The sequence below is a fragment of the Mixophyes fleayi genome, chromosome 7 (genome assembly GCF_038048845.1).
Source record: "Mixophyes fleayi isolate aMixFle1 chromosome 7, aMixFle1.hap1, whole genome shotgun sequence".
Lineage (NCBI taxonomy): Eukaryota > Metazoa > Chordata > Amphibia > Anura > Limnodynastidae > Mixophyes > Mixophyes fleayi.
The window spans coordinates 32,943,190-32,965,689 of record NC_134408.1 but is presented as its reverse complement, the minus strand read 5'-3'; the positions used below and the strand labels follow the sequence as shown (position 1 = coordinate 32,965,689).

Genomic DNA, 22,500 nt, shown 5'->3' with positions numbered 1-22,500 from the left:
CCTGACCTGGCCAAACTGTAAAATAATAACTTTCTACACTAAACATGTAATAGGTAATGCTGCAGGTTGCACATTTAATCATTTTAATCATGGTGCAAAAGAGTTGACAGTTCAAGTAGTAAATTCCACCCCCAAGCACACAGTAGGCAGGTAGTCTCCCCCAGCCTCATGTAATGGGCCCTTCTACAGTGCAGCTGGTAAACTCTGTTCTTTGTAGTGGACGGTTTTAAAAATAAGATTTTTATATTGTAGCTCTGACTGTGGTGAATCTTTCTTTGCACAATCATAGCAGGGCATGTCCTTACTAAAGGCTAATTACACTTCAAAATACTTTTTATTAACTAACATCCACTCTCCTACCAACTAGTACTACTGTCAGGAAGAGATAAGGGCAGGCCCGGCACTCCCATTAGGCAAGGTTAGGCACTTGCCTAGGGCGCCGTGCTCTGGAGGGCGCCCTCCAGAATGAAAATTACTTTAAAACTGTGCGGTGACCGCTGACCATACCTGTCACGGCCGCCGCACAGCATTCAGATGCATGGGGAGGAGGGAAGAGGCTATTGCTCACCACCGCCGCCTCTCTGCTCCGTTTCCTCCCCTCCACTCACTAGTGTCAGTGCGTGGAGGGGAGGAGACGGAGCAGAGAGGCGGCGGTGGTGAGGTTAGGAGAGACGGGGTGAGGGGGGAGGAGGGCGCCGATTGTTGCGGGGGGGTTGGGGCGCCGATTTTGTAAAAATGCCTAGGGCGCCATGGAGGCTAGCACCGGCCCTGGATAAGGGGCAGGTTACATGACAGACCACCCCACCTGTCCCCCTGCAGACTGACACAACGCAGCCTATCCGCATTGTAAACGCTTCTTGTACAGCATAGACAACCTCTAGAAGGCGCAATGCAGACAGCGATGTGTTAGAAACTAAGAGAGCGTTGTTTAAATTAGTTGTAAATGCCAAGCCAACAAACCCAAATCGCTGGTGAGAAAGTTCTCTTCTCCTGCCATGGAACCCACCCCACTTCGACTTCCTCATCTATGATTTGCCTTTACTATAACACAGGTAACATGTTCAGTTGTCATAAGAAGAGTAATAAAAGTAGTAAAAGTACATACTATGACAAACAGCTATTTTACAGACCTTGAAAATAAATCCTATTTACATTTCCGTTCCATGGTGCCCTATGTGAATGATTTCCACAAACACACACATAATAAGTATCTGAAGTGAAGCTCTGCCCTAGACGAATAATAGCCTTGCTTTTCACATAACGATTTCCAAGAAGGATGCTGCCTAATTACATTCTACCGTCTAACATAGCATTTAAAAACATTAATGAAAGAAGAAATAACGTCACTGCCGTAAGAGTACAGGACGCAGTGCTGTTAACTGTCCCTAATGTTCGAAAGATGATGGAAGATTTTAAGACTCATTCCTGGAAGGTTGAGAATGCCCCACGTTTTCTATCCATTGTGAGCAATTCTCAGTATCTGTCCTTACTGTGAAATCAAGATGGGTATATAAAATACAAGAAAGTACAAAATAATCATATTATGAAAGTGTCTCTTAAATACGGATGAGGTGACGATCTAGTGTACAAATTCCTGGCCAACCTCAATGCTTGCAACTGTAGTCATGCAACATGCCCCTACAATTGGGGGCAAACACAGTAATAAATAATACTGGGTAATCCAGACAAAGAGGTAAGAGGGCCCTGCTCGCAAGCTTACAATCTATGGGATCATGAGATATTTACACACTGAAGAGGGTGTTGGGGAGATCTGTATAATTGTGTACGGATCTCTCACTCACAGCTCCCCAAATCTGGTGACTCCACCCAAGTCTTCTCCCTCAGTTCTGTGGGGAGGTGGGTGATGACCACCAGGAACTTGAACCAAACAAATACCAGAGCACACACAAGCTAGCTATTAGAAACCACCACTGTACATTAATTAGCAGATCAGTTACACAAGAGTGCCAGCAGCAGATAAAAGTTTTAAATACAATTGAAGATACATATAAACAACCATGCAATGAAATAAAGCCATCTCAAATAAAGGTAATAAACTGTGAAATATATGGTCATTATACACAGTCCAATCAATCAACTGCATAGCCCAGTCACACATAAATTTGCCTAACAATGAAACTTTCTATACTAAGCAGTACTGCACTAGTGATCTATATTTAGTTGGTAGTGTACGTCTCTGTGGTAACCTGGGCTACTATAACTTGAACTCAGAGGGTCAAGTAACCACTAAGCCACCTGCTGCCCTTAGAGGTTAGCACTTCTGTCTCTCAGGACTAGGATCAAAAGTTTGATTCCCGACCATGGCCTTATCTATGTGGAGTTTGTATGTTCTCCCCGTGTTTGCGTGGGTTTCCTCCAGGTGCGCCGGATTTCTCCCACACTCCAAAAATATACTAATAGGTTGATTGGCTGCTATCAAATTGATCCTAGTCTATGTGTATGTTATGTATGTTAGGCAATTTAGACTGTAAGCTCCAATGGGGCAGGTACTGATGTGAGCGAGTTCTCTGTACAGTGCTGCGGAATTGGTGGCGCTATATAAATAAATGATGATGAGAGGGTAACGCAACTGTAGGAACTTTTGGCATCAAGATTTATAGTAACCTCCAGACACTGTGGGAATAATACAGAGAAATCTTTTTTTAAAGACACAAGTGTGCAACTCAGTTTTCAGGTGGCAATGCAATTTTCTGCAGAGTTCCAAATGAAAAGCCTACTCGCAGACTCTCATAAGGAGCCTCTATACAATCAGCACAGGTTATGGACGCCCCCACTTTCTCAGTATTGTCTAAAACACTGCCTGATATTCTCTGGCCCCTGCAGCACTTATCAAAATTTCTGTCAGAACATCTCTCGTATCCACCTCAGAGTACCTGCACTCAGCTCATTTCCTCTCCTCACACTTTTCCTTATCTCCTCTTAAGATAAGCTAAAAGTTATTTTATGGTGAAAGCACTAACAATACACCCAAACTGTTTTCTTGAAAGGTTTTTGTGCATTGAGTCTATGGAGACAGACCTGAAAATGCTGAAGGGTCATTTTTAATATGCAATTTTTTTCATGGACATGGCTTTATTTAGCTTTCAAGCTGCACGAACATGATTGTATATTTATTTTATGGACATATTATTGTTTAGTTTTTAAGCTTTCAAGCTGAAAGACTGTGGCTGTATTTTATTTTATTGACAAGCATGAATTACAGATGAAGAACCTGTATGTTGGTGAGTACTACAGGGTTATTGTATTTATTTAAAATAAAGTTGTGTCAAAATGATGTTTTTCCTATCAAATATTTTTTAGTACCCCACACCCACCGCACAGGGGTGCAGACCCCATCTCTCTAGGGCCTAGGCTGGCAGCACTATGGTTAAACTGTTTGGGGGTTGGAAGGACTGTTTTTTTGTTTTATATATTTACTTTTTTTTTTTTTTTTAATGTGTAGTGCTAGTGGCACTGTCGGCATGGGAAGGGGGGGGGGTGAATTTTTTTTTTTTTTTTAATTAGATACTGCCAGCAGTGAGACAGGGGATTTTCATTTATTATTTTTTTTTAAGATAGTGCCAACGGTAGTGCCAGTATTGTCCTATCTCCGGGTGCTGTTAATTATGAGGTAAACACCTGTATCATAGACTGCTGAAATCCCTGGGAGAGAAATTTCCTTACACTTACTGCCACTACTCAGGCAAATCTCAGATTTCCCTCAGGATAGATAGGGATATCCTTTGCTAGCTCATAGGAATAAACATATTTCATTGTAAGTGCAACATATTGTGTATGAAAAAACAATGAAGTAAACTACTGCAGGAATCATAGTTATTCTCCAACAGTTAGTGTGGTACTAATGAATCTGGAGAAGTGGGAAGCTGGGATGAAACACGGCATGGCTGTGTGATAGTGGAGTTGGTGGAAGCCCGAGACCGTGCACGGCACGGATGTGCGATAGTGGAGTTGGTGGAAGCCCGAGACCGTGCACGGCACAGATGTGTGATAGTGGAGTTGGTGGAAGCCCGAGACTGTGCACGGCACAGATGTGCGATAGTGGAGTTGGTGGAAGCCCGAGACCGTGCACGGCACGGATGTGTGATAGTGGAGTTGGTGGAAGCCCGAGACCGGGCACGGCACGGATGTGTGATAGTGGAGTTGGTGGAAGCCCGAGACCAGGCACGACACGGATGTGTGATAGTGGAGTTGGTGGAAGCCCGAGACCGGGCACGGCACGGATGTGTGATAGTGGAGTTGGTGGAAGCCCGAGACCGGGCACGGCACAGATGTGTGATAGTGGTGTTGGTGGAAGCCCGAGACCGTGCACGGCACAGGTGCGTGATAGTGGAGTTGGTGGAAGCCCGAGACCGTGCACGGCACAGATGTGTGATAGTGGAGTTGGTGGAAGCCCGAGACCGTGCACGGCACAGATGTGTGATAGTGGAGTTGGTGGAAGCCCGAGACCGTGCACAGCACGGATGTGTGATAGTGGAGTTAGTGGAAGCCCGAGACCGGGCACGGCACAGATGTGTGATAGTGGAGTTGGTGGAAGCCCAAGACCGGGCAAGGCACAGATATGTGATAGTGGAGTTGGTGGGAGCCCGAGACCGTGCACGGCACGGATGTGTGATAGTGGAGTTGGTGGAAGCCCGAGACCGGGCACGGCACGGATGCGTGATAGTAGTGTTGGTGGAAGCCTGAGACCGTGCACGGCACAGATGCGTGATAGTGGAGTTGGTGGAACCCCGAGACCGTGCACGGCACGGATGTGTGATAGTGGAGTTGGTGGAAGCCCGAGACCGTGCACGGCACGGATGTGTGATAGTGTAGTTGGTGAAAGCCCGTGACCGTGCACGGCACAGATGTGCGATAGTGGAGTTGGTGGAAGCCCGAGACCGGGCACGGCACAGATGTGCGATAGTGGAGTTGGTGGAAGCCTGAGACCGGGCACGGCACGGATGTGCGATAGTGGAGTTGGTGGAAGCCCGAGACCGTGCACGGCACAGATGTGTGATAGTGGAGTTGGTGGAAGCCCGAGACCGGGCACGGCACGGATGTGTGATAGTGGAGTTGGTGGAAGCCCGAGACCGGGCACGGCACGGATGTGTGATAGTGGAGTTGGTGAAAGCCCGTGACCGTGCACGGCACAGATGTGTGATAGTGGAGTTGGTGAAAGCTCGAGATCGGGCACGGCACAGATCTGTGATAGTGGAGTTGGTGAAAGCCCGAGACCGTGCATGGCACAGATGTGTGATAGTGGAGTTGGTGAAAGCCTGTGACCGTGCACGGCACAGATGTGTGATAGTGGAGTTGGTGAAAGCCCGAGACCGGGCACGGCACGGATGTGCGGTAGTGGAGTTGGTGAAGCCCGCGACCAGGCACGGCACAAGCGTCCAGGATAAAGCACTTTGAGGTCGGGAGAGAATTCCAGGGATGAAGACAGTAATGAGGACACAGGGGGTTGAGTTCGCTATGACCAGGAATGGAGGGATGTGATGGCAATCACAGGCCAACGGGTTGCTAGTTAGCAATTCAGTTGAGCAGCTTGGACAGACGATGCCAGAGCAGTATGTGAGGTGTGTGTTTTAATGAAAAGGGGAGGACCATGTCCACAATTTACTGTGTGTCTATGTCAATGTCCAGTCTCTGGACGGCTACGTTGCTTTAATATTACATGGCATTTTAGGTTATACCCTAAGTGTGAAAAAAATTGCAATATTTTTTTTTAAAAAAAAAAAATAATGAAAAAAAATAATTGTTTTAATTAAAATTCTGATTTTTTTTATTTATTTGGGATTTTTTTTTTAATTATCAAGTAAACAAATAAACCAAGTAAAAACAATAATACAAAGTGATTTTAACATACTGTATCTTCAATATATTCAATTTAAATGATTTGACAATGTTACCAATCATGGCATGGCACAGCTTTTGCTTGGAACTTGACAAGTGTTGGTAGAAGGGTATTTGAATGTGGATATTTTTCTATGACAAAATTAAGAGCTTCTAACTTTTCTTCAGCAGAGTCATAATTAAATTAGGACAGCAAACAATAGCCTTAAGCTGGGTACACACTACAGAAATTTCAACCCACTTTTTATGCCGAGCAATTTTACATGCGATCGATGGTCCGATCGCTCGGTCCATGGACTGCACACATTCTAGCCTTGTTTAGGACGATAAAGGGAAGAGCGGACGTCCCGTTAGCGACTTTTTACAGCCATGTTGTCGTGAACAATGATTTAAATTCCGTACACACTGCAGCAACATTTGCGGAGAAATGTACGAGATACCGAAGACATTAGCATAAAGGGGCAGAGCTTTAGCTATAGTTAACTCCCTTCATTTCTATAAAATAGAAGTTTAGTAATATACATTACATTTAGAAAAACATTTAAATGCTAAAGTGGAATGCAATGAATGTTCCCTAATAATAAAACCCCTTCGTATGTAATGGAATGCTCCATTCTCAGCGTGCATCATCGCTGATTGGTCCACAGCAGAAACAAACGCCCATGTCTGAGTGTATAAAATGACAGAGGAACCTGTTTGGTGCCGAGGAGCGTCAGAAGATGGAGACAGAGAAAGTGACAGTGGGGGTTGCGGGTGAGGAGAAGATGCCAGTGGGGTTTGCAGGTGAGGAGAAGGTGTCAGTGGGGGTTGCAGCTATGGAGACGGAGATAGAGTCAGAGATGGTGCTGGAAGGGCCAAAAAGTGTTGGAAAAGTTAAGGTGGGGGGTGGAGATACTCAAGAAGAGCAAAGAGCAAATCCAATGAGCCCAAGAGCGGTGGAGATGATGGTCAAAGTACTGGACCAGGATGACAACGACATTAATAAAGGTCAGTAGCAGATGTAGTGTACCTGTATTGTAGATGTAGATGTAGTAGATGTGCTAAAAATGCTAATTTATAACCTAATTTTTTATGTCAGAACGAAGATGTAACGGTGAGAAGGCCTGTTTAGATACCACTGATACCATTAATGTTAGCAAACAAGGAGAAATTAAACAAGAAAAATATACTAAAGAAGTTCTACACGAAGGTATTTCAGAGACATGTGAATGCTTTGGGCACATACCTGTACCGTTATAATAACCAAAATGGCGCCTGTTTTCCAGAATGCTCGGAGGTTAAGCCCGCTATTGTTGCGATTTCGCCACAGGGACCAAAATATAGATATAAACTGATCTCGAGCAGTGTGAAAGGTGAGAAAATGAGAGTATTTATGTCGTAGATTACAAATTACAGATATAGAAGTTAAATGATAAACATTTTTTATTTCCTTGTTTCGTAGATAAAGAAATCAAAGGGAATAGAAGCGACATCAAGATCTGTTCTGCCACAAACCAGTAGCACCTTTAAAAATAACTTAAAAATAATACTCTGCAGTATTCAGCTCTGCGATTGGTTTGGGCGCGCTCACTTCTCATGCGGATCTTTCTGACAGCTCTGTGTGTTACAATTTTTGTACCTTTTTCTTGCAATAAAAATGTTGCTTGAACACTGTGTGGTTTATTCTGAGTAATTCACAATTATAGGTTAATAAAGGTTAATATAAATGTAATAGGTTATAAAGGTATAAGTGTATAAAGAGTAAATATGAATACATAGACGCAAAGGGTAATAACACACGTGCTTTACACAAGTGTAATGGTCTGCAGCCAGACAGGTGCAATATACATCGATACAAAACACAGTGATGCGGATTCCGCACCACGTGGGACTGGTATTGACATAAAAATTAACATACACGCCCCCCAGGTCGAGGAAGTATCGGAGGATTGTCGTGGATCGTTCGGAAGTTCATACACACTGCACAGTGGTAACGAGATTGGAACGAAAATATTAAACGGTACGACCAACCAAATGAGGCGAGAATCGTCCATTTGGGCAGACTTTCGACCATCGTGTCACTGCACACACTAACCAGACTTTTGAACGAGCGGTCGTATGTCGGCAGTTTGAGCCAATTATTGGACGAAAACAGTGTAGTGTGTACCCAGCTTTAGATACAGACTTTCTATTAGTAGAGCAGCAAATCAAAGGTCAAAGGATAATGGTCAATATCGCACAGTATGCCAATTACCATTAAAAGCTTGTTAAAAATCCTGGATTTTTTTAAATGGTGATTTGAATCAATGATTTTTTTGCGGGGTCTGCTTTGTTTAACAGGAAAAAAAAAAACGCCACACAGAAATGGGTTGGAGTAATCCATGCCCACTGAGCCCCAGGCAGAGGCCTAGGGTGCTTAATGACTGATTCAGATCTGTCTTAACAATGCAATTGTTAGGACATGAGACTTTCTCTTGGTTGGACCTGAATTCTTTTAATAATTACAATCACCACAAAATGTTACCATTTCTGTTGTCTGTCACCCACTGCCAATATGTCCTCTCTTGCCCTCATCTACTAAATAGCCCGATTGCAACTCTCCCACTTGTCTCATGGCCTGAACCCCTTTATCCTATGCTTGCCAGACTCTTTTCTCCCATTTCCAAACATACCTCCTATGATCAGTTGCATTTACACACATAATTGGCTGCCTCTATGGGTATCAACCGACAAAATGGCTGCCCCTATAGGTATCATCCAACAAAATGGCTGCCTCTATGGGTATCATGTCACAAAATGGCTGCCTCTATGGGTATCATGTCACAAAATGGCTGCCTCTATGGGTATCATCCCACAAAATGGCTGCCTCTATGGGTATCATCCCACAAAATGGCTGCCTCTATGGGTATCATCCCACAAAATGGCTGCCTCAATGAGTTGTAGCCAAAAAAAACCCAGCATATTTCTTTCTTCAACATCACATTTACATTACATATCAGCACAAAAATAAATTATATTATTTTTTTAGTAGATGACAGATATCTTGCTACTGTATTATGCCTTTAATAAACCTGTTGCACGTTTCTCTCATTAATTCTTCAATATAACATATTTTTATAGGACGCCTGCTGTCTTGCAACAATTTTGTGAATTTCCATCCAACTTGTGAAAAAATTCCACCAGCAAAGGGCAGTATATGAGAAGAACAGGCTGTTACTTTGAAAAATAAAATATACTCCTGCTGTGAAATCTACATAATTTGCTATTCCGGTCGCAAAAATGTGGTGGTTTTGAAAGCAGCTGAGCAAATATTGAATATAGTTACGGACAATTCTCAGGAGGCTTTGCAACGGAAATTCCTTGATCCGTGATAAACTAGTACACTGTAGTTCACTGCTACAGCGTATCCATCGCTTCCTAGGTAGCAAATATATGGAGGCACGAGCGAATACAGCCTGAAAAATCCAATACACAGCAGCACTTAAGTCGCAGGTCCTCTCCCTGACTGACACTTGACACTGATCTATATGTTAGCATGATGGAAAACCTGCACTTACCCTGGCTTCAGAAAGAGCTTTTCAACAAAAGAAGAAGAAAAAGCCACATTCATAGGGGATTCATTAGTCCTGACAGATGGTCCCCACTTCAAACCTGAAATATATGGTTATACAATGCTCTCTAGGATTTTCACAAATACTTAGGAACAAATACAAAGCCAATATCCAGGCAACTTCAAAGGAAAAAATGTATATGTATATGTATGTGTGTATATATATATATATATGTAGAAAATTAAGGAAATAAAAATTGGTGCACATTTTAAAGGAACATATGTTTACATTAACACCAGCATGCAAGTTGAACAGAAAAAAAAATTATATATATTTTTAAGAATATAAATTTACTGAAAAGATGACATTCAACTGATCGGACATTAAACTTAATATAAGACGATCCATGCTAGGGCTTCCCCATACATTTTCAGAGCTTGTGACATGCTATGAAATAGTGTCAGCAGGATAGGACTGTCTAATAGCACTGAAGCACATAAGTTTCAGAGTGGCCAATCATTGTTCTCTACCGGAGCCTGACACACCGTTACGTCTGTACCTAGGTAACAGAAGCTCCATCACCGAACAAAAGTGATCACTACACCAGGTGCAGCGGTGACCCATCAGACGTAAGTGACAACAGGCGGAGCAGACATGTTTTTTCGGTTCAGCCATATAGAACCTGGCTATTTATTCAGATTAACTCCTACCCCATAGTCATCATCATCATCAACATTTATTTATATAGCGCCAGCAAATTCCGTAGCGCTTTACAATTGGGAACAAACATTAATAAAACAATACTGGGTAATACAGACAGACAGAGAGGTAAGAGAACCCTGCTCGCAAGCTTATAATCTATGGTCAATAATCAATCAAGCAACCGGTGACTACATACAAAGTTCTGGTTCCGAGTAATATCTTCCACAGACATAGTAAACGACAAAAACGTGACAATGTGTATGAAAAATGCCATACCTATGAATTGTTTCGCACATAGCTACTCTTAGGAGATATGTGGAGTCAGTCAGACTGTAAAAGGTTACAATTAGATTACTATTGTCGATCAGAAAAAGGTTCATTCTCCTTTACAAACTGTATTTGTTGCAACTTGATTATTAAAGGGGAACGGAGTGATTGAACCACACTAAGGGCACTCAATTGAATTTTCAGAACTTGGTATTCAGCTACTTTAGTGACTTACATGTCTATGTCACTGGGGTAGGTTGGGAAATAGTTCCCTTATAGCAAAAGAAAGTTCCTAGTATCGTGTTCAGAAGTGATCATTCACTTTTCTATACATTAGCCACAGATATTAAGGCATTTTTTAAATGTGTTTTATACCTGTGAACAACACAAACCTGCATGCACTCTCTTGGTCAATATCTCAGCCAGCACACAAGATGCAAACTCCTCCCAATCATAGGAGCCAATTTTTTTTTAAATAATTGATGTTCTCATTAGCCTTCACCGCTGAAAAAATGCCAAGTATAGAACCGGTTAGTAGAAGCGCAAATATTAAGAATGCTCAATATCTGGCTCCTAGGCTCCTACTGCAGTGACAAAATATAAATAAAAATAGGTCAGGCCCAAGTAAAACAGATATGTTATTATACAGAATAACTTGCACCAACAACTATTTTTATATATATACAATGAAGAGACTTTGAAACAGCAGTTATTCTTTACCAAGCTTACAATCACATCTCCCACTTTTGTGAACGACGTGTTGTATGATGAATGGACGACATTGGCAGCGGGCTACAGCCAAAACACAATTTCACTCACAGAGGTTCAATTCTGTATCTGTGGTAACCGACATATTATTATGAAAACTCAACTTCACTCCTGAACGTGAAAAGGTCTAGTCAGGAGACAGATCCATTTTAAGGAATCAAGCTTTTACTATGTTTCATCACTTCATATTTTATTGTTTTAAGGAACTATATAAAGCTGTGGAGAGGTATTGATAACTAAAAAAGCAACAAAAAAATAAAGTAAAAAAAAAAAAAAGAGAGATGAATGGCTGATGTATATAAATTATACTAATTTCACAAACCAGGAGTACTCATGCTGTATATCCAATGGAGACAGCCATTTTAGGAGCTGTATCAACTTTCATTAAAAAATCCACCGATTAATCAGAGTTGTTCGTGATTCCTAATTAATAAGCGTATTCCGGAATACTTCTGGTTCCTAGGGTGGAATTGATAGACTGCATTCTTATAAGTATCAAAGATACCCTCAAAAGAAGATTAAGTCCAATGGTTTTAGTCACATACCACACAGAAGAACTGCCCTGTAAACACTACACATGCACGAGGGAGCTGCTAACGGTAGTCCTGGATCCAAGGTGCTGGGAGACAAGTGGTTTTCTTCCGCTGACAGAAAGTGTGACAACCAAATAAAGATACGTTTCACAATCAGCATAAGGCTATGTAACCACAGGCTTTGAAATGTGTTGTTTAAAGCATATTAAAGTGCATGTTAAACACAGATTAATTTGAAACATTTTTAGAGATGATTTTACTGAAATACAACAACTGGCTTTCAAAATAATAAACCACAGTGCAACGCAAGTTAAACCAAAAGCAAATAGATATGGACTCACTTGGTATAATATCTTTTTCATTCCACATTCATTTACATGCATTTTGACTAAACGCTTAATTCTAATACCAGTGGGTACATAACCTTACACTGGAAACAGAAGGAAAACTGACACAAAAGCAGTGAATACATCTAGGAAACAAATTTGAGGGGTAAAATAGGAGCACGTGGGTTTCAGATCAAACGTGTCCACATTCTATTGCAATTTATAAACCAAAATATCAAGAGAACTGCAAAACAGTTTTAAAAAAAAAAAAAACATTTACCAGTATTAAAGGTAGATAAAGATAATGTGATGGCTTTTCAAAAAAAGAGCCCAATTGGCAACATTTTGTCTCCTAGTTTTCGTCTTGGTGAAGGTGATAACAGATAGCCATACTTGGCTAAGGGCCACTGGAATGAGGTCATGTGGCGCCAAGAGACGCACAAGTTTTCCTTTATTAAAACAATCAACATCCCTTGAAAGTTCTAGTACAGGAAAAAAAAAAGATTTAGATCAAGAGGTTGTATAATTGTGATACAAGGAGGGCTGTTTATTTGATATCCTGCTAATGTAGTTTACATTATCTGACTACACAACAAGCTAACGATCATTCTTAGGAGCATACTTTGAATGTGTGAAACATGCATGAGAATCTCACCGGAATCACTTTGAAACACAATGTAGAGATGGAATGAGTACATTTTCAAGCTAAAGAGAAAAAGGTTATTATTATTATTATTATTATTATTATTATTATTATTATTATTATTATTAAAAGATGCAATCCCACTTTACTTTTTATTTGTAATAACCTCATGTATTGCAACTTTTTAACATGAAGCTGAAGTTGACAGTCATGTTTCCAGAAGGTCGTCCTATAACTCAGTCTTCCCTTTGTAAAATCACTCTATGGGGGAGATTTAAATAGCTGCCAAGGTAATAGAAAAGTGCATCTTTCCGGGAAACATCTGGTTTCTTCTTGTTTTTAGAAAAGTGTAAACAGATCTCTTAGTGTGAGCCAGTCAGTCACCAATGTCCTCATTGATCATGTGATGGCAGAGGAAAGAGAGGGAAAGGGGGGGACACAGGTATTGTGCTATGACAGATCCAAAGCCATTCTGCGCACTATATCATATGTCACGTGACTGCGATCGCCATGACTATCACATGACACTTCGCAAACTGTAAATCATTAATAGTAGCTTGAACAAAACCCTAAGGAAAAATGAACAATGCCATGTATCTTGTTATCATTAAACAGAGTGATTTATGTCACAGGCACACCTCACTGTTAAAAGGTGCTGCACCTTTAAAGAGCAAGTGCGAACGTATCAAAATTTGTGTCAGATTTTCTTTGGCTATTTAAAATGGATTCTAGAAAATGTACATGTTCATCTTCTAAATTTGATGTTTCCTTTTTGTATAATTACGAACACATATTAAATATTCTGTTTTTCAGGTTTACATAAAAGCCACTATACTCTAGCCTTGGCCATTCGTCTTTCATCTGTGATGAGTACAGCCACGGGCCCACTAACTTTGTGTTCACTACTGTTTGTTACTAGTGTTTAGGAGCACACTGTACACCATGTATTTACCAAAAATAGAACACAATGATGCCTGAAAACCACAATGCTAGCAAGAAACAGAAACAAAGATAGTGAGTATGGTGATACTAGAAAGGACGCGTTTTACGAACTTTCAAAATGCGTGTTGTAAACGCTGGTCGGTGGGAGTCCTGAAGGACAGGGAGAGACTGCAGGAACAGACCGCAGTGTGACCTCATCCACCAATATACCTTACTTACCCAGTTCACCAAACCCTATATAACTCCTACTAATGACAGCTGGTGCATGCAATGTAGAAATGAAGGTAGACAAATAAAAGCAACAAGAGAAATATCCCTCGCATTTCCAGGCATGCAAATATATGACACTGTATTCAAATAATAAAAAAATAGGCTGGAATAAGCACACTTAAGATAAAATAATAAATATCCTTGTATAGTAATGTATAAATTCTGTGGCTTTTTCCGCTCAGTCACAATTATGGTAGGACTGTCACAATTCACCGACCCCGAAAGCGCATGGCCTCAGTAATGGACTTTCATAGTATTCTAGTTAACAATGAGCAATATACACTCTCCTGAAATGTTTCATATTATAACTCAAAACCGACCATCATTTTAAACACAGCAGTGCCCAGCATATAACAGCCGACACCTTGACACATACACACATCAGTGTGTGCTCCAAACACACACACACAGTATTCCTGCCTTAAACAGGCTGTTCCCACCTGTGCGCCCCCTGCGCAGCACTCCAGCCTCTGCAGTCGCCCCAAACCTCACCCACAGTGTTACAGTTAGTGTACACACCCAGCGCAATATTCAAGCTTGTGCACCCCCTCACACACAGTATAACAGCCTGTGCCATCCCACACACAGTATACCAAGCTGTGCCATCCCACACACAGTATACCAAGCTGTGCCATCCCACAAAAAGTATACCAGCCTGCGCCATACCGCACACAGTATACCAAGCTGTGCCATCCCACACACAGTATACCAACCTGTGCCATCCCACACACAGTATACCAACCTGTGCCATCCCACACACAGTATACCAACCTGTGCCATCCCACACACAGTATACCAACCTGTGCCATCTCACACACAGTATACCAAGCTGTGCCATCCCACACACAGTATACCAAGCTGCGCCATCCCACACACAGTATACCAGCCTGTCCCATCCCACACACAGTATACCAGCCTGTGCCATCCCACACACAGTATACCAGCCTGTGCCATCCCACACACAGTATACCAAGCTGCGCCATCCCACACACAGTATACCAACCTGTGCCATCCCACACACAGTATACCAACCTGTGTCATCCCACACACAGTATACCAACCTGTGCCATCCCAAACACAGTATACCAACCTGTGCCATCCCAAACACAGTATACCAACCTGTGCCATCCCACACACAGTATACCAAGCTGCGCCATCCCACACACAGTATACCAGCCTGTCCCATCCCACACACAGTATACCAACCTGTGCCATCCCACACACAGTATACCAACCTGTGTCATCCCACACACAGTATACCAACCTGTGCCATCCCAAACACAGTATACCAACCTGTGCCATCCCACACACAGTATACCAAGCTGCGCCATCCCACACACAGTATACCAGCCTGTCCCATCCCACACACAGTATACCAGCCTGTGCCATCCCACACACAGTATACCAGCCTGTGCCATACCACACACAGTATACCAGCCTATTTAACCACAAATGCCATCTTAATCCCACATGCACAGTATGCACAGCTGTGGCACACGCACTAAGTCAGGGTCATAACATCACACACCATCAGACAGCCACTCATTTCTGATGATTTTAACTCACAGCACAGTGTAATAACACCAGGTGAAACCCACAGTCCTGTACTCATCACTAACTTCCTGGATCTTACTTATACCAGTGCTAATTTGGCCACATTGATGACACAGATTTCACAACGCTGTGCCTATGTATGTAGACAGAGCTGTATTCCGACAGGCATAGAGAGATAGGCGATGGGGGCTAGGACCAGAGTGTGCCGTGGTCAGGCTGCAGTTTTAGTCTTTCAACTCTGAATCTAACATTTTATTCTTGATAAACCGTTTACAGGACGCCACCTTATATTCTAAAATAGATAGTCCCACCCTATGGCCAAACTGCGCAGACCCTGCAATGGAAGTCCGACTTATTGGTGATAACAAAGCCAGTTATTGTTTCCCAGCACAGTGAAAAGCAACAAGTCATGAAGGCTGTGGAAGAAAATCCACAACTGCACAGCCACTATTTACAGTCATTTCTGCTATAAAGCAATGAAAAAAAACCTGTATGACCAAACGTATCTAAAAAAATAGATAACTATATACACTTTAAATGTATATTTAGATCTAAAAGTATACTCAGTTTTGATGATAGTGTCTGTTACTTCACTGCCAGCAAATAATATGTTTGATAATACAGTATGTAATTCCCTCTTTTAAAGCTTGGTCATATTTTTACTATGACACAGCCACTAGAGGGCGAATTAGCCGACACAGTGACACTTCCATGCTGAAAATAATACGTATTTAGTGTATATATGAATGTATGCGTATAGAATGTGTCAGTATTAAGTACAGTCTCGAAAAAAACATTTCCAGGTGTGTTTATACTATTCCCAATTACTAAATAATCTTCCATGCAAAGATAACGTCAGATTCTAGCACAAGTGTCCGTTTAAGGTTCAGCGTCTACAACTATCAGTCTCCCGGCTGAACATACAACGTCATTTCTGTGTTCCTTTACTCTTATTTACTATAAATGTAATTTACACACTTTACGCTGTATCTAAATGCTTATACGCCTAATGTTTCCCATGATGGCATTGTCTGATGTTATCTGCTGAACTTTGAATAAATAAAGTTGCTACAAAAAAAAATCCCTTTAAACAGAGCTTATTCAAGTCTGTGAGTGAAAGCAAAACATTTAGAGGTATATTTCCTAAACTGCGGGTTTGAAAAAGTGGAGATGTTGTCTTCACCAACCAATCAGATTCTAGTTATCATTTATTTAGTACATTCTACAAAATAACAGCTAGAATCTGACTGGTTGCTATAGGCAACATCTCCACTTTTTCAACCCCGCCTGTCATGAAAGCCAGATAGTGGGAATGGTCTTGATCTCTGCTTGAGTTACAGCTACCCCCAGAGAGGTGCGGAGTCCAACGGAGGAGAGGTATTCACCAGGGATTCCTGCAAGGGAATATGGTCTTAGCTGCTCTCAACCACAGGTCACAGTCCTCTAGGGGGCGCAGAGCAGATAATACAGACAGCCACGAAGTAACTGTAAGGCAGAATGAAGTGTAGCCTCAGGTGTATGGAATTCCGGAACAGGACGGGTGCTGTGCGACGATCAGCAGTATAGCCACGAATCTCCATAATAGAATAGGCTAAGCAAGTAGTACAGTCACAGGTCTAAAGAGCGGAATAAGCTGAACAGATATAGCTGTGAAGCAATTCACTGCAGAGAGCAGAAGCACTGAGATTCACACAGTTGATATGACTCTGGAACAGGATCCATGATGAGCGATACCCTGCAGTGAGGTCACAGGTATTGACTGTGGCATAAGCTGAACAGGTAATGCTGTGAAGCGGAACTGCGGAGAGCAAAAGCACTAACATCCACACAGGTGTTGTAACTGTGGAACAGGACCAATGATGAGCGATGCTGCAGCCAATGAACAAACGGCCTAACTCACGAAGACAGGAACAAAGATAAATATGAGCACGGATGGGAGTCAGAGGAGATGCTTCCTATCAGGTAGGAGACCTGATGAACTGACACCCATAGAAAGGAGGAGGACCCTTATAAAGGGAGCTGGCTGGTGATCCTCCTATCACCATAGAGCAGAGGTTCTAAAAGGATCGCGGGGTTGCGCATGTGCAGAATGCTTGGCAAGATAGCGTCCGAGAATAGAGGAACGCCAGGCTGTACAACAGATAGGAGTAACCACGGGAAACCCATGTATACAAGAATCAGAATAGAACTAAACCAGTGATATGCGCGATACCGCCGTTTAGTAAATATACCCCTAAGTATGGATTTCAACTAAGCCTAGGGAAAGCCCTTGTGATATATAGGATTTGATTAATGTAACATCACTCAACAACAAATCATAATTGGATGTCTGCCTGTCTGGCACTAAATCAGGCCTGTAATAAGATTGCAAAGTTAAACACTTATAGCACAGTATTTATCAGGACAAGGTACCCCTAATTTGTTTACATAGAGAACAGTTGGGAATGGAAGGTTTTCTTCTGCCTGGGAAAACAATCTTCAAAGTTGAAGCTATTTTCCCAGCTGCAAATACTTTGTCCTGGGAAATCACGCTGCTGCGTAAGTTTACATAGGGCTGCAAACCCAGACAATGTTATATAACATCCACATGTAGCAAACTTTAAATTGACATTTAATGCATCACGTTCCATTCAAGTGATGCATGTAATGCCTTAAATGTCAATTTCAAGTACGCTACATCAGCAGCTTTCAGACACCAGGAAAGAACAATGTATTAGAACGCAGATGGCGGTGTTTGCTTATGTCATTGTTTTTGCTTTAGATGTTTAAATGACATAACGGGCATTTTGGTCTTTGTCCTTTGAGAAAAGTTCACATATTTGCTATTATGCAGACAATGCGATTTTATGGGTGTCTGTATATATCTCTTTTGAGTCCTCTGTGTTTTTACATGTTAGATCCTTACAATGAAATACAAGCTTTCATTTTTTACATCTCAGAGTCAGATCTTTATAGTGATTTTTGCTATTATATTTGTTGCATTGTAATGAGCACAGCTTTGAAATAATTAATGCCATCTGCGGACAGCTTAAATAGATCTGCATGGAAGCTAAAGGCCTGATGCAGAGTTTGTTGCAAACTGGTGGCGTCATTTACGCTCAAAAAAGGAGTTGCTTTTTTTTTATTTAATTCTTTATGCAACCTTCCTAACAACGCGACAAAATCAAACTTAATAAAGGCGGCGATAATAAAGTCAAAAATATATATAAAGGGTTAAACAAAAGAATAGATGAAATAAGCACTAAATAAGGATTATACATAAAGTTATCCCATAGCAAAAAGTATGCCCTATTATATTAACTACAAAAATGAGTGATCGGGCAAAAAACAACAACAATTTCTTTAAAAATTGTAAAATAACACGCACAACAAAAGAGAATGTTGAATGCTAACATCTGATTGGTTGCTATGGGTTACAGAATGTTCTTGTAATTTGCACCATGCTATTAAAATAATCCTAAACTTTTCCTAACATATGAGCAATCTTAAGCAACGACAGCAGGGTGCACATAGTTCTCCTGGAGAAAACCAGGCACATAATGCCCCCCCTTTATTATATACATATTTGTCACAATAAAAAAACATCTGTGCTATTAAATCTGATATTTCAACATTTTTTAGCTAACTGAAACTTCTTTAGCTTGTTGAAGAGATGTAAAAGGTCAGGAATAAATAGTTTGTCAATATAGTTTTCTGTAAAGAATAATCGTAAAAACAGCGTGTTCTGACATCAGAAGGCGTCGATCATATACTGAGATGACGTCCTCAGCAGTTTCGTAACGATAGCCATAGAGGCTGCTCGGGTAACCTGGCTGTGATTACAGAAGACATTCTCTGACCTCACCATTGTTTGGGGTACCATCCGTGCTGTCAGGGTAATTCTCTAAACACAGCATGGTCGTATGACTGGTAGACACAGCTGTCATTTTACAGTAAGGAAAGCAGCTCAGATAAGTTCTCATTAGGGTCACTTGAAGTGCATGGTGGTGAAAGACAAGGATTACAAATCAAAAAATATAAAAAGGTCATTTAAGCTGTGTATAATACAAATGTGCTTGTGTCACTGCATCAGTGTCTCTGTACAATAACAATTATTTTAAGAATAACAAGTTCCAGTGTACAGTACATTAAGGAGACCCTGTTACTACCAGCATAAACTATAACCACACCAAGGCAGTGAGGGCCTATTATGTAGACTGATTAACCAGAGTAATCGGCAGATAAAAATCCTGGGTCAGACACGGGATAATGAACATGGTTTCAACCCGTGTTGCAACCCTTCACACTGCACTTTAGACCCGGGTATATATCCCGGGTCGCCACCTTTGGCACTGGACCCGTCTGCCCTGCATTTTTAAGTTGAGCCCCTCCAATGAGCTGTTTTTACCTGAACCCGGGTTGCATAACCTGGGAACACCATTCAGACAGCAGAGTGTCCGGCTCCAAGCCGGGAATAACCTGAGTCACCCCATTCACGCGACCTGGGTTATTCCCGGGTCCGTGCCTCTGTGTGAAAGGGGTATAACTCTACTGCTCTGACAACCAATAAATATTCAAAGTGACTGGCCGGAAATTGGGGAACCACAAGTAAACAATGGTGGCTTCACACCTGATGGAAAACGTTGGCCTGGAGGATTAGTCAACCTCCATAGCTGACATTTTTTGGAAGGACTGTAACTATCAGCGAATTATCCTTTCCTGTAAAAAGACATTCAGCCGGAACCGTATTAAGAAGTATTTGGGCATGTGAAATACATAGTGACTTTTTGGCTGGAAATGCACTGACTTCATGATTACAAAAGGATCTTATCCCCATGACTGCACATAGCAATGTAATAAACACTGCACTGGACTCTATACTAATGATGGGCAACCAAATACACTTCAGGGGCTACATGGTGCATCCCTCTAACCTTAAAAAGGGCCGCACATTACTCTTAATCTCAGTAATAAGCTAAAAGAATACGTTTAATCAAAGAAAGAGACCCCTATCTGTAATAATATATCAGCAGGAGAAGGCTCGGGGGGGGGAGTCGTCTAATTCCAATCACTCCTCTAGACTACTAATATAACTAATAAGCCATTAGTAGGGACATTGTGATACAAGTATCCATTGGAAGGAGGATTACATTGTATACCAGGTTGGATGTGCATTGATATAACAGTCTGGACAATCATAGACCCAACAGCATTTTATTACATTATTGTTGACGCTGTTGAGAATTATATATATACATTTATGACATGATAGAGATATGTATCAATTAAAAATAGAAAGCAAATCTGATTTCAAGAAATAAAACACTGTACTAACCTCAGGAATCAATTTCTTCTTTTTTGACACGGGGACATCTGATTTCTGGCTTTCTGACCGTTTCTTCTTCTCATTATTTTCTGAGTTAACCCTTTTTTTCGCCATTCTATATTATGAAAAAAAAATTGTGGCTTGAAAATTTGATGGTATTGATTCTCAATTTGGAACACTAGCAAGATCACATTTATAGAAATAATAACATGCACAGGCCTGCTCTGTAATCTTCCACAATCTTCCAGGAAGCAAGCCCGCATTTGGGGTGACAAGTGAATTTTTTGAGGTCACGCGGCCTAGGAAGAGAATGGAAAAGTCCAACTTTGTATTTCAGGCCTGTCCAACCTGCGGCCCTCCAGGTGTTGTGAAACTACAAGTCCCAGCATGCTTTGCCAGTAGACAACCTGTTGATAGCTGGAAGGGCATGCTGGGACTTGTAGTTTCTCAACATCTGGAGGGCCGCAGGTTGGACAGGCCTGTTGTATTCCATTACCACCTCCTTGAAGGGGACACAAGGCATCCTGGGAATGCGCTAAGATGAGGATGTCGCCAATAATGCTTCCTGTCTATAGCGGAAGCATCACCACCTCTCCCCTCACAAACAGCTATTAGTTATATTGTAAGACCAGTGGACATGGCTATGGATTTAACTTAATTATAAAGCACATACATGATTTGTGTTAATTACATCACAAGTATGTAACAAATAATTAAGGACAGCATCCTACAGGCAAACAAAGTATATTTTATTGTTAATTAAACAAATCAAAGGTAATTCATTTTCATTCTAAAACCTACTCAGATTTAATCACAATTCTGGATTTATTTATTTCAATATATTAACATTGGTGTGTCAGGAATAAATGGAAAAAAAAAAGTGTTGCGTGTTTTGACGAGAGTACCAGGATTCCAAAAATGATGGATACCCCTGGAACACATAGTTTAGAATCCTGAAAAGTATTATATGTGATAAATGTTATACTGTACACATTTTCGAACTTAAAGCTAGACTGTCACCAGATCCGTCAGCGTAACTTATTTCCCTTCCTGCACAATGCATTATGTAGTAAGCAAATAAATGGTGTTTCTCTTAAACCCCATCCATCTGTTACAGTATATTATAGAGCACGCTTTGCCTGACTGGCTTCCACAAGCAAAGCTGGTCTCTGTACAAGAAGTTGGACCGGGAGTGAGATCTCTAATTTGACAGCTCAATTTTGCTTCCAAGCCTATGCCAGTAACCCCCTCTAGCGCCCACTTCCAAGACTTCTCCTGTGCTGCTCACCATTTATATTAATAATTCTTTATTTATATAGCGCCTTTCTCCCAATAGTTCTCAGAGAAATTTAAATATGCCCATCTTGAGCATGCTCAGCTGCTAATCTATGGAGTCATCCGATCAGCTCTGTCCCATTGGAGTTTACAGTCTAAATCACCACACACAAACACTAGTGTCCATTTTTGATCGGAAGCTGAATAACTTACCAGTATGTTTTTGGATTGTGCAGGACGACACTGGAGTGCCTGTACAAACTACACACACAGATAGGGCCACAGTAGGAATGAAATCCATGACCCCAGTGCTGAGACAGTAATGCTAGCCACTGCGCTGCCCAAGTATTGAACCCCCATACCCTGCCTGACCTGACTCTCCCCCAAACATCAATCACTCTCTCAAACCAAACTCTCCATTATAGCCTATCCAAACCCCTCCTGATACTACTCCCTCTGCATATTGTACCAGCTTAGGCCTCATGTTCACTTTGGAGGGAATTCAATTCCCCCCAAATTAGCGCAGTGT

General features: G+C 41.5%; 1 protein-coding gene across 4 annotated transcripts in view; it reads right to left on the bottom strand.

Annotated features, from left to right (window-relative positions):
• Window positions 1–22,500, bottom strand: part of CHLSN (cholesin) — a 172,839-nt gene that overhangs the window by 149,122 nt on the left and 1,217 nt on the right. For all 4 annotated transcript variants that reach the window (XM_075179619.1, XM_075179617.1, XM_075179621.1 and 1 more), the window contains exon 2: window positions 20,706–20,811. In XM_075179619.1, the coding sequence (XP_075035720.1) occupies window positions 20,706–20,810 (105 nt within the window). In that variant the 5' untranslated portion in view covers window position 20,811. The remainder of the gene's footprint in view (window positions 1–20,705; window positions 20,812–22,500) is intronic.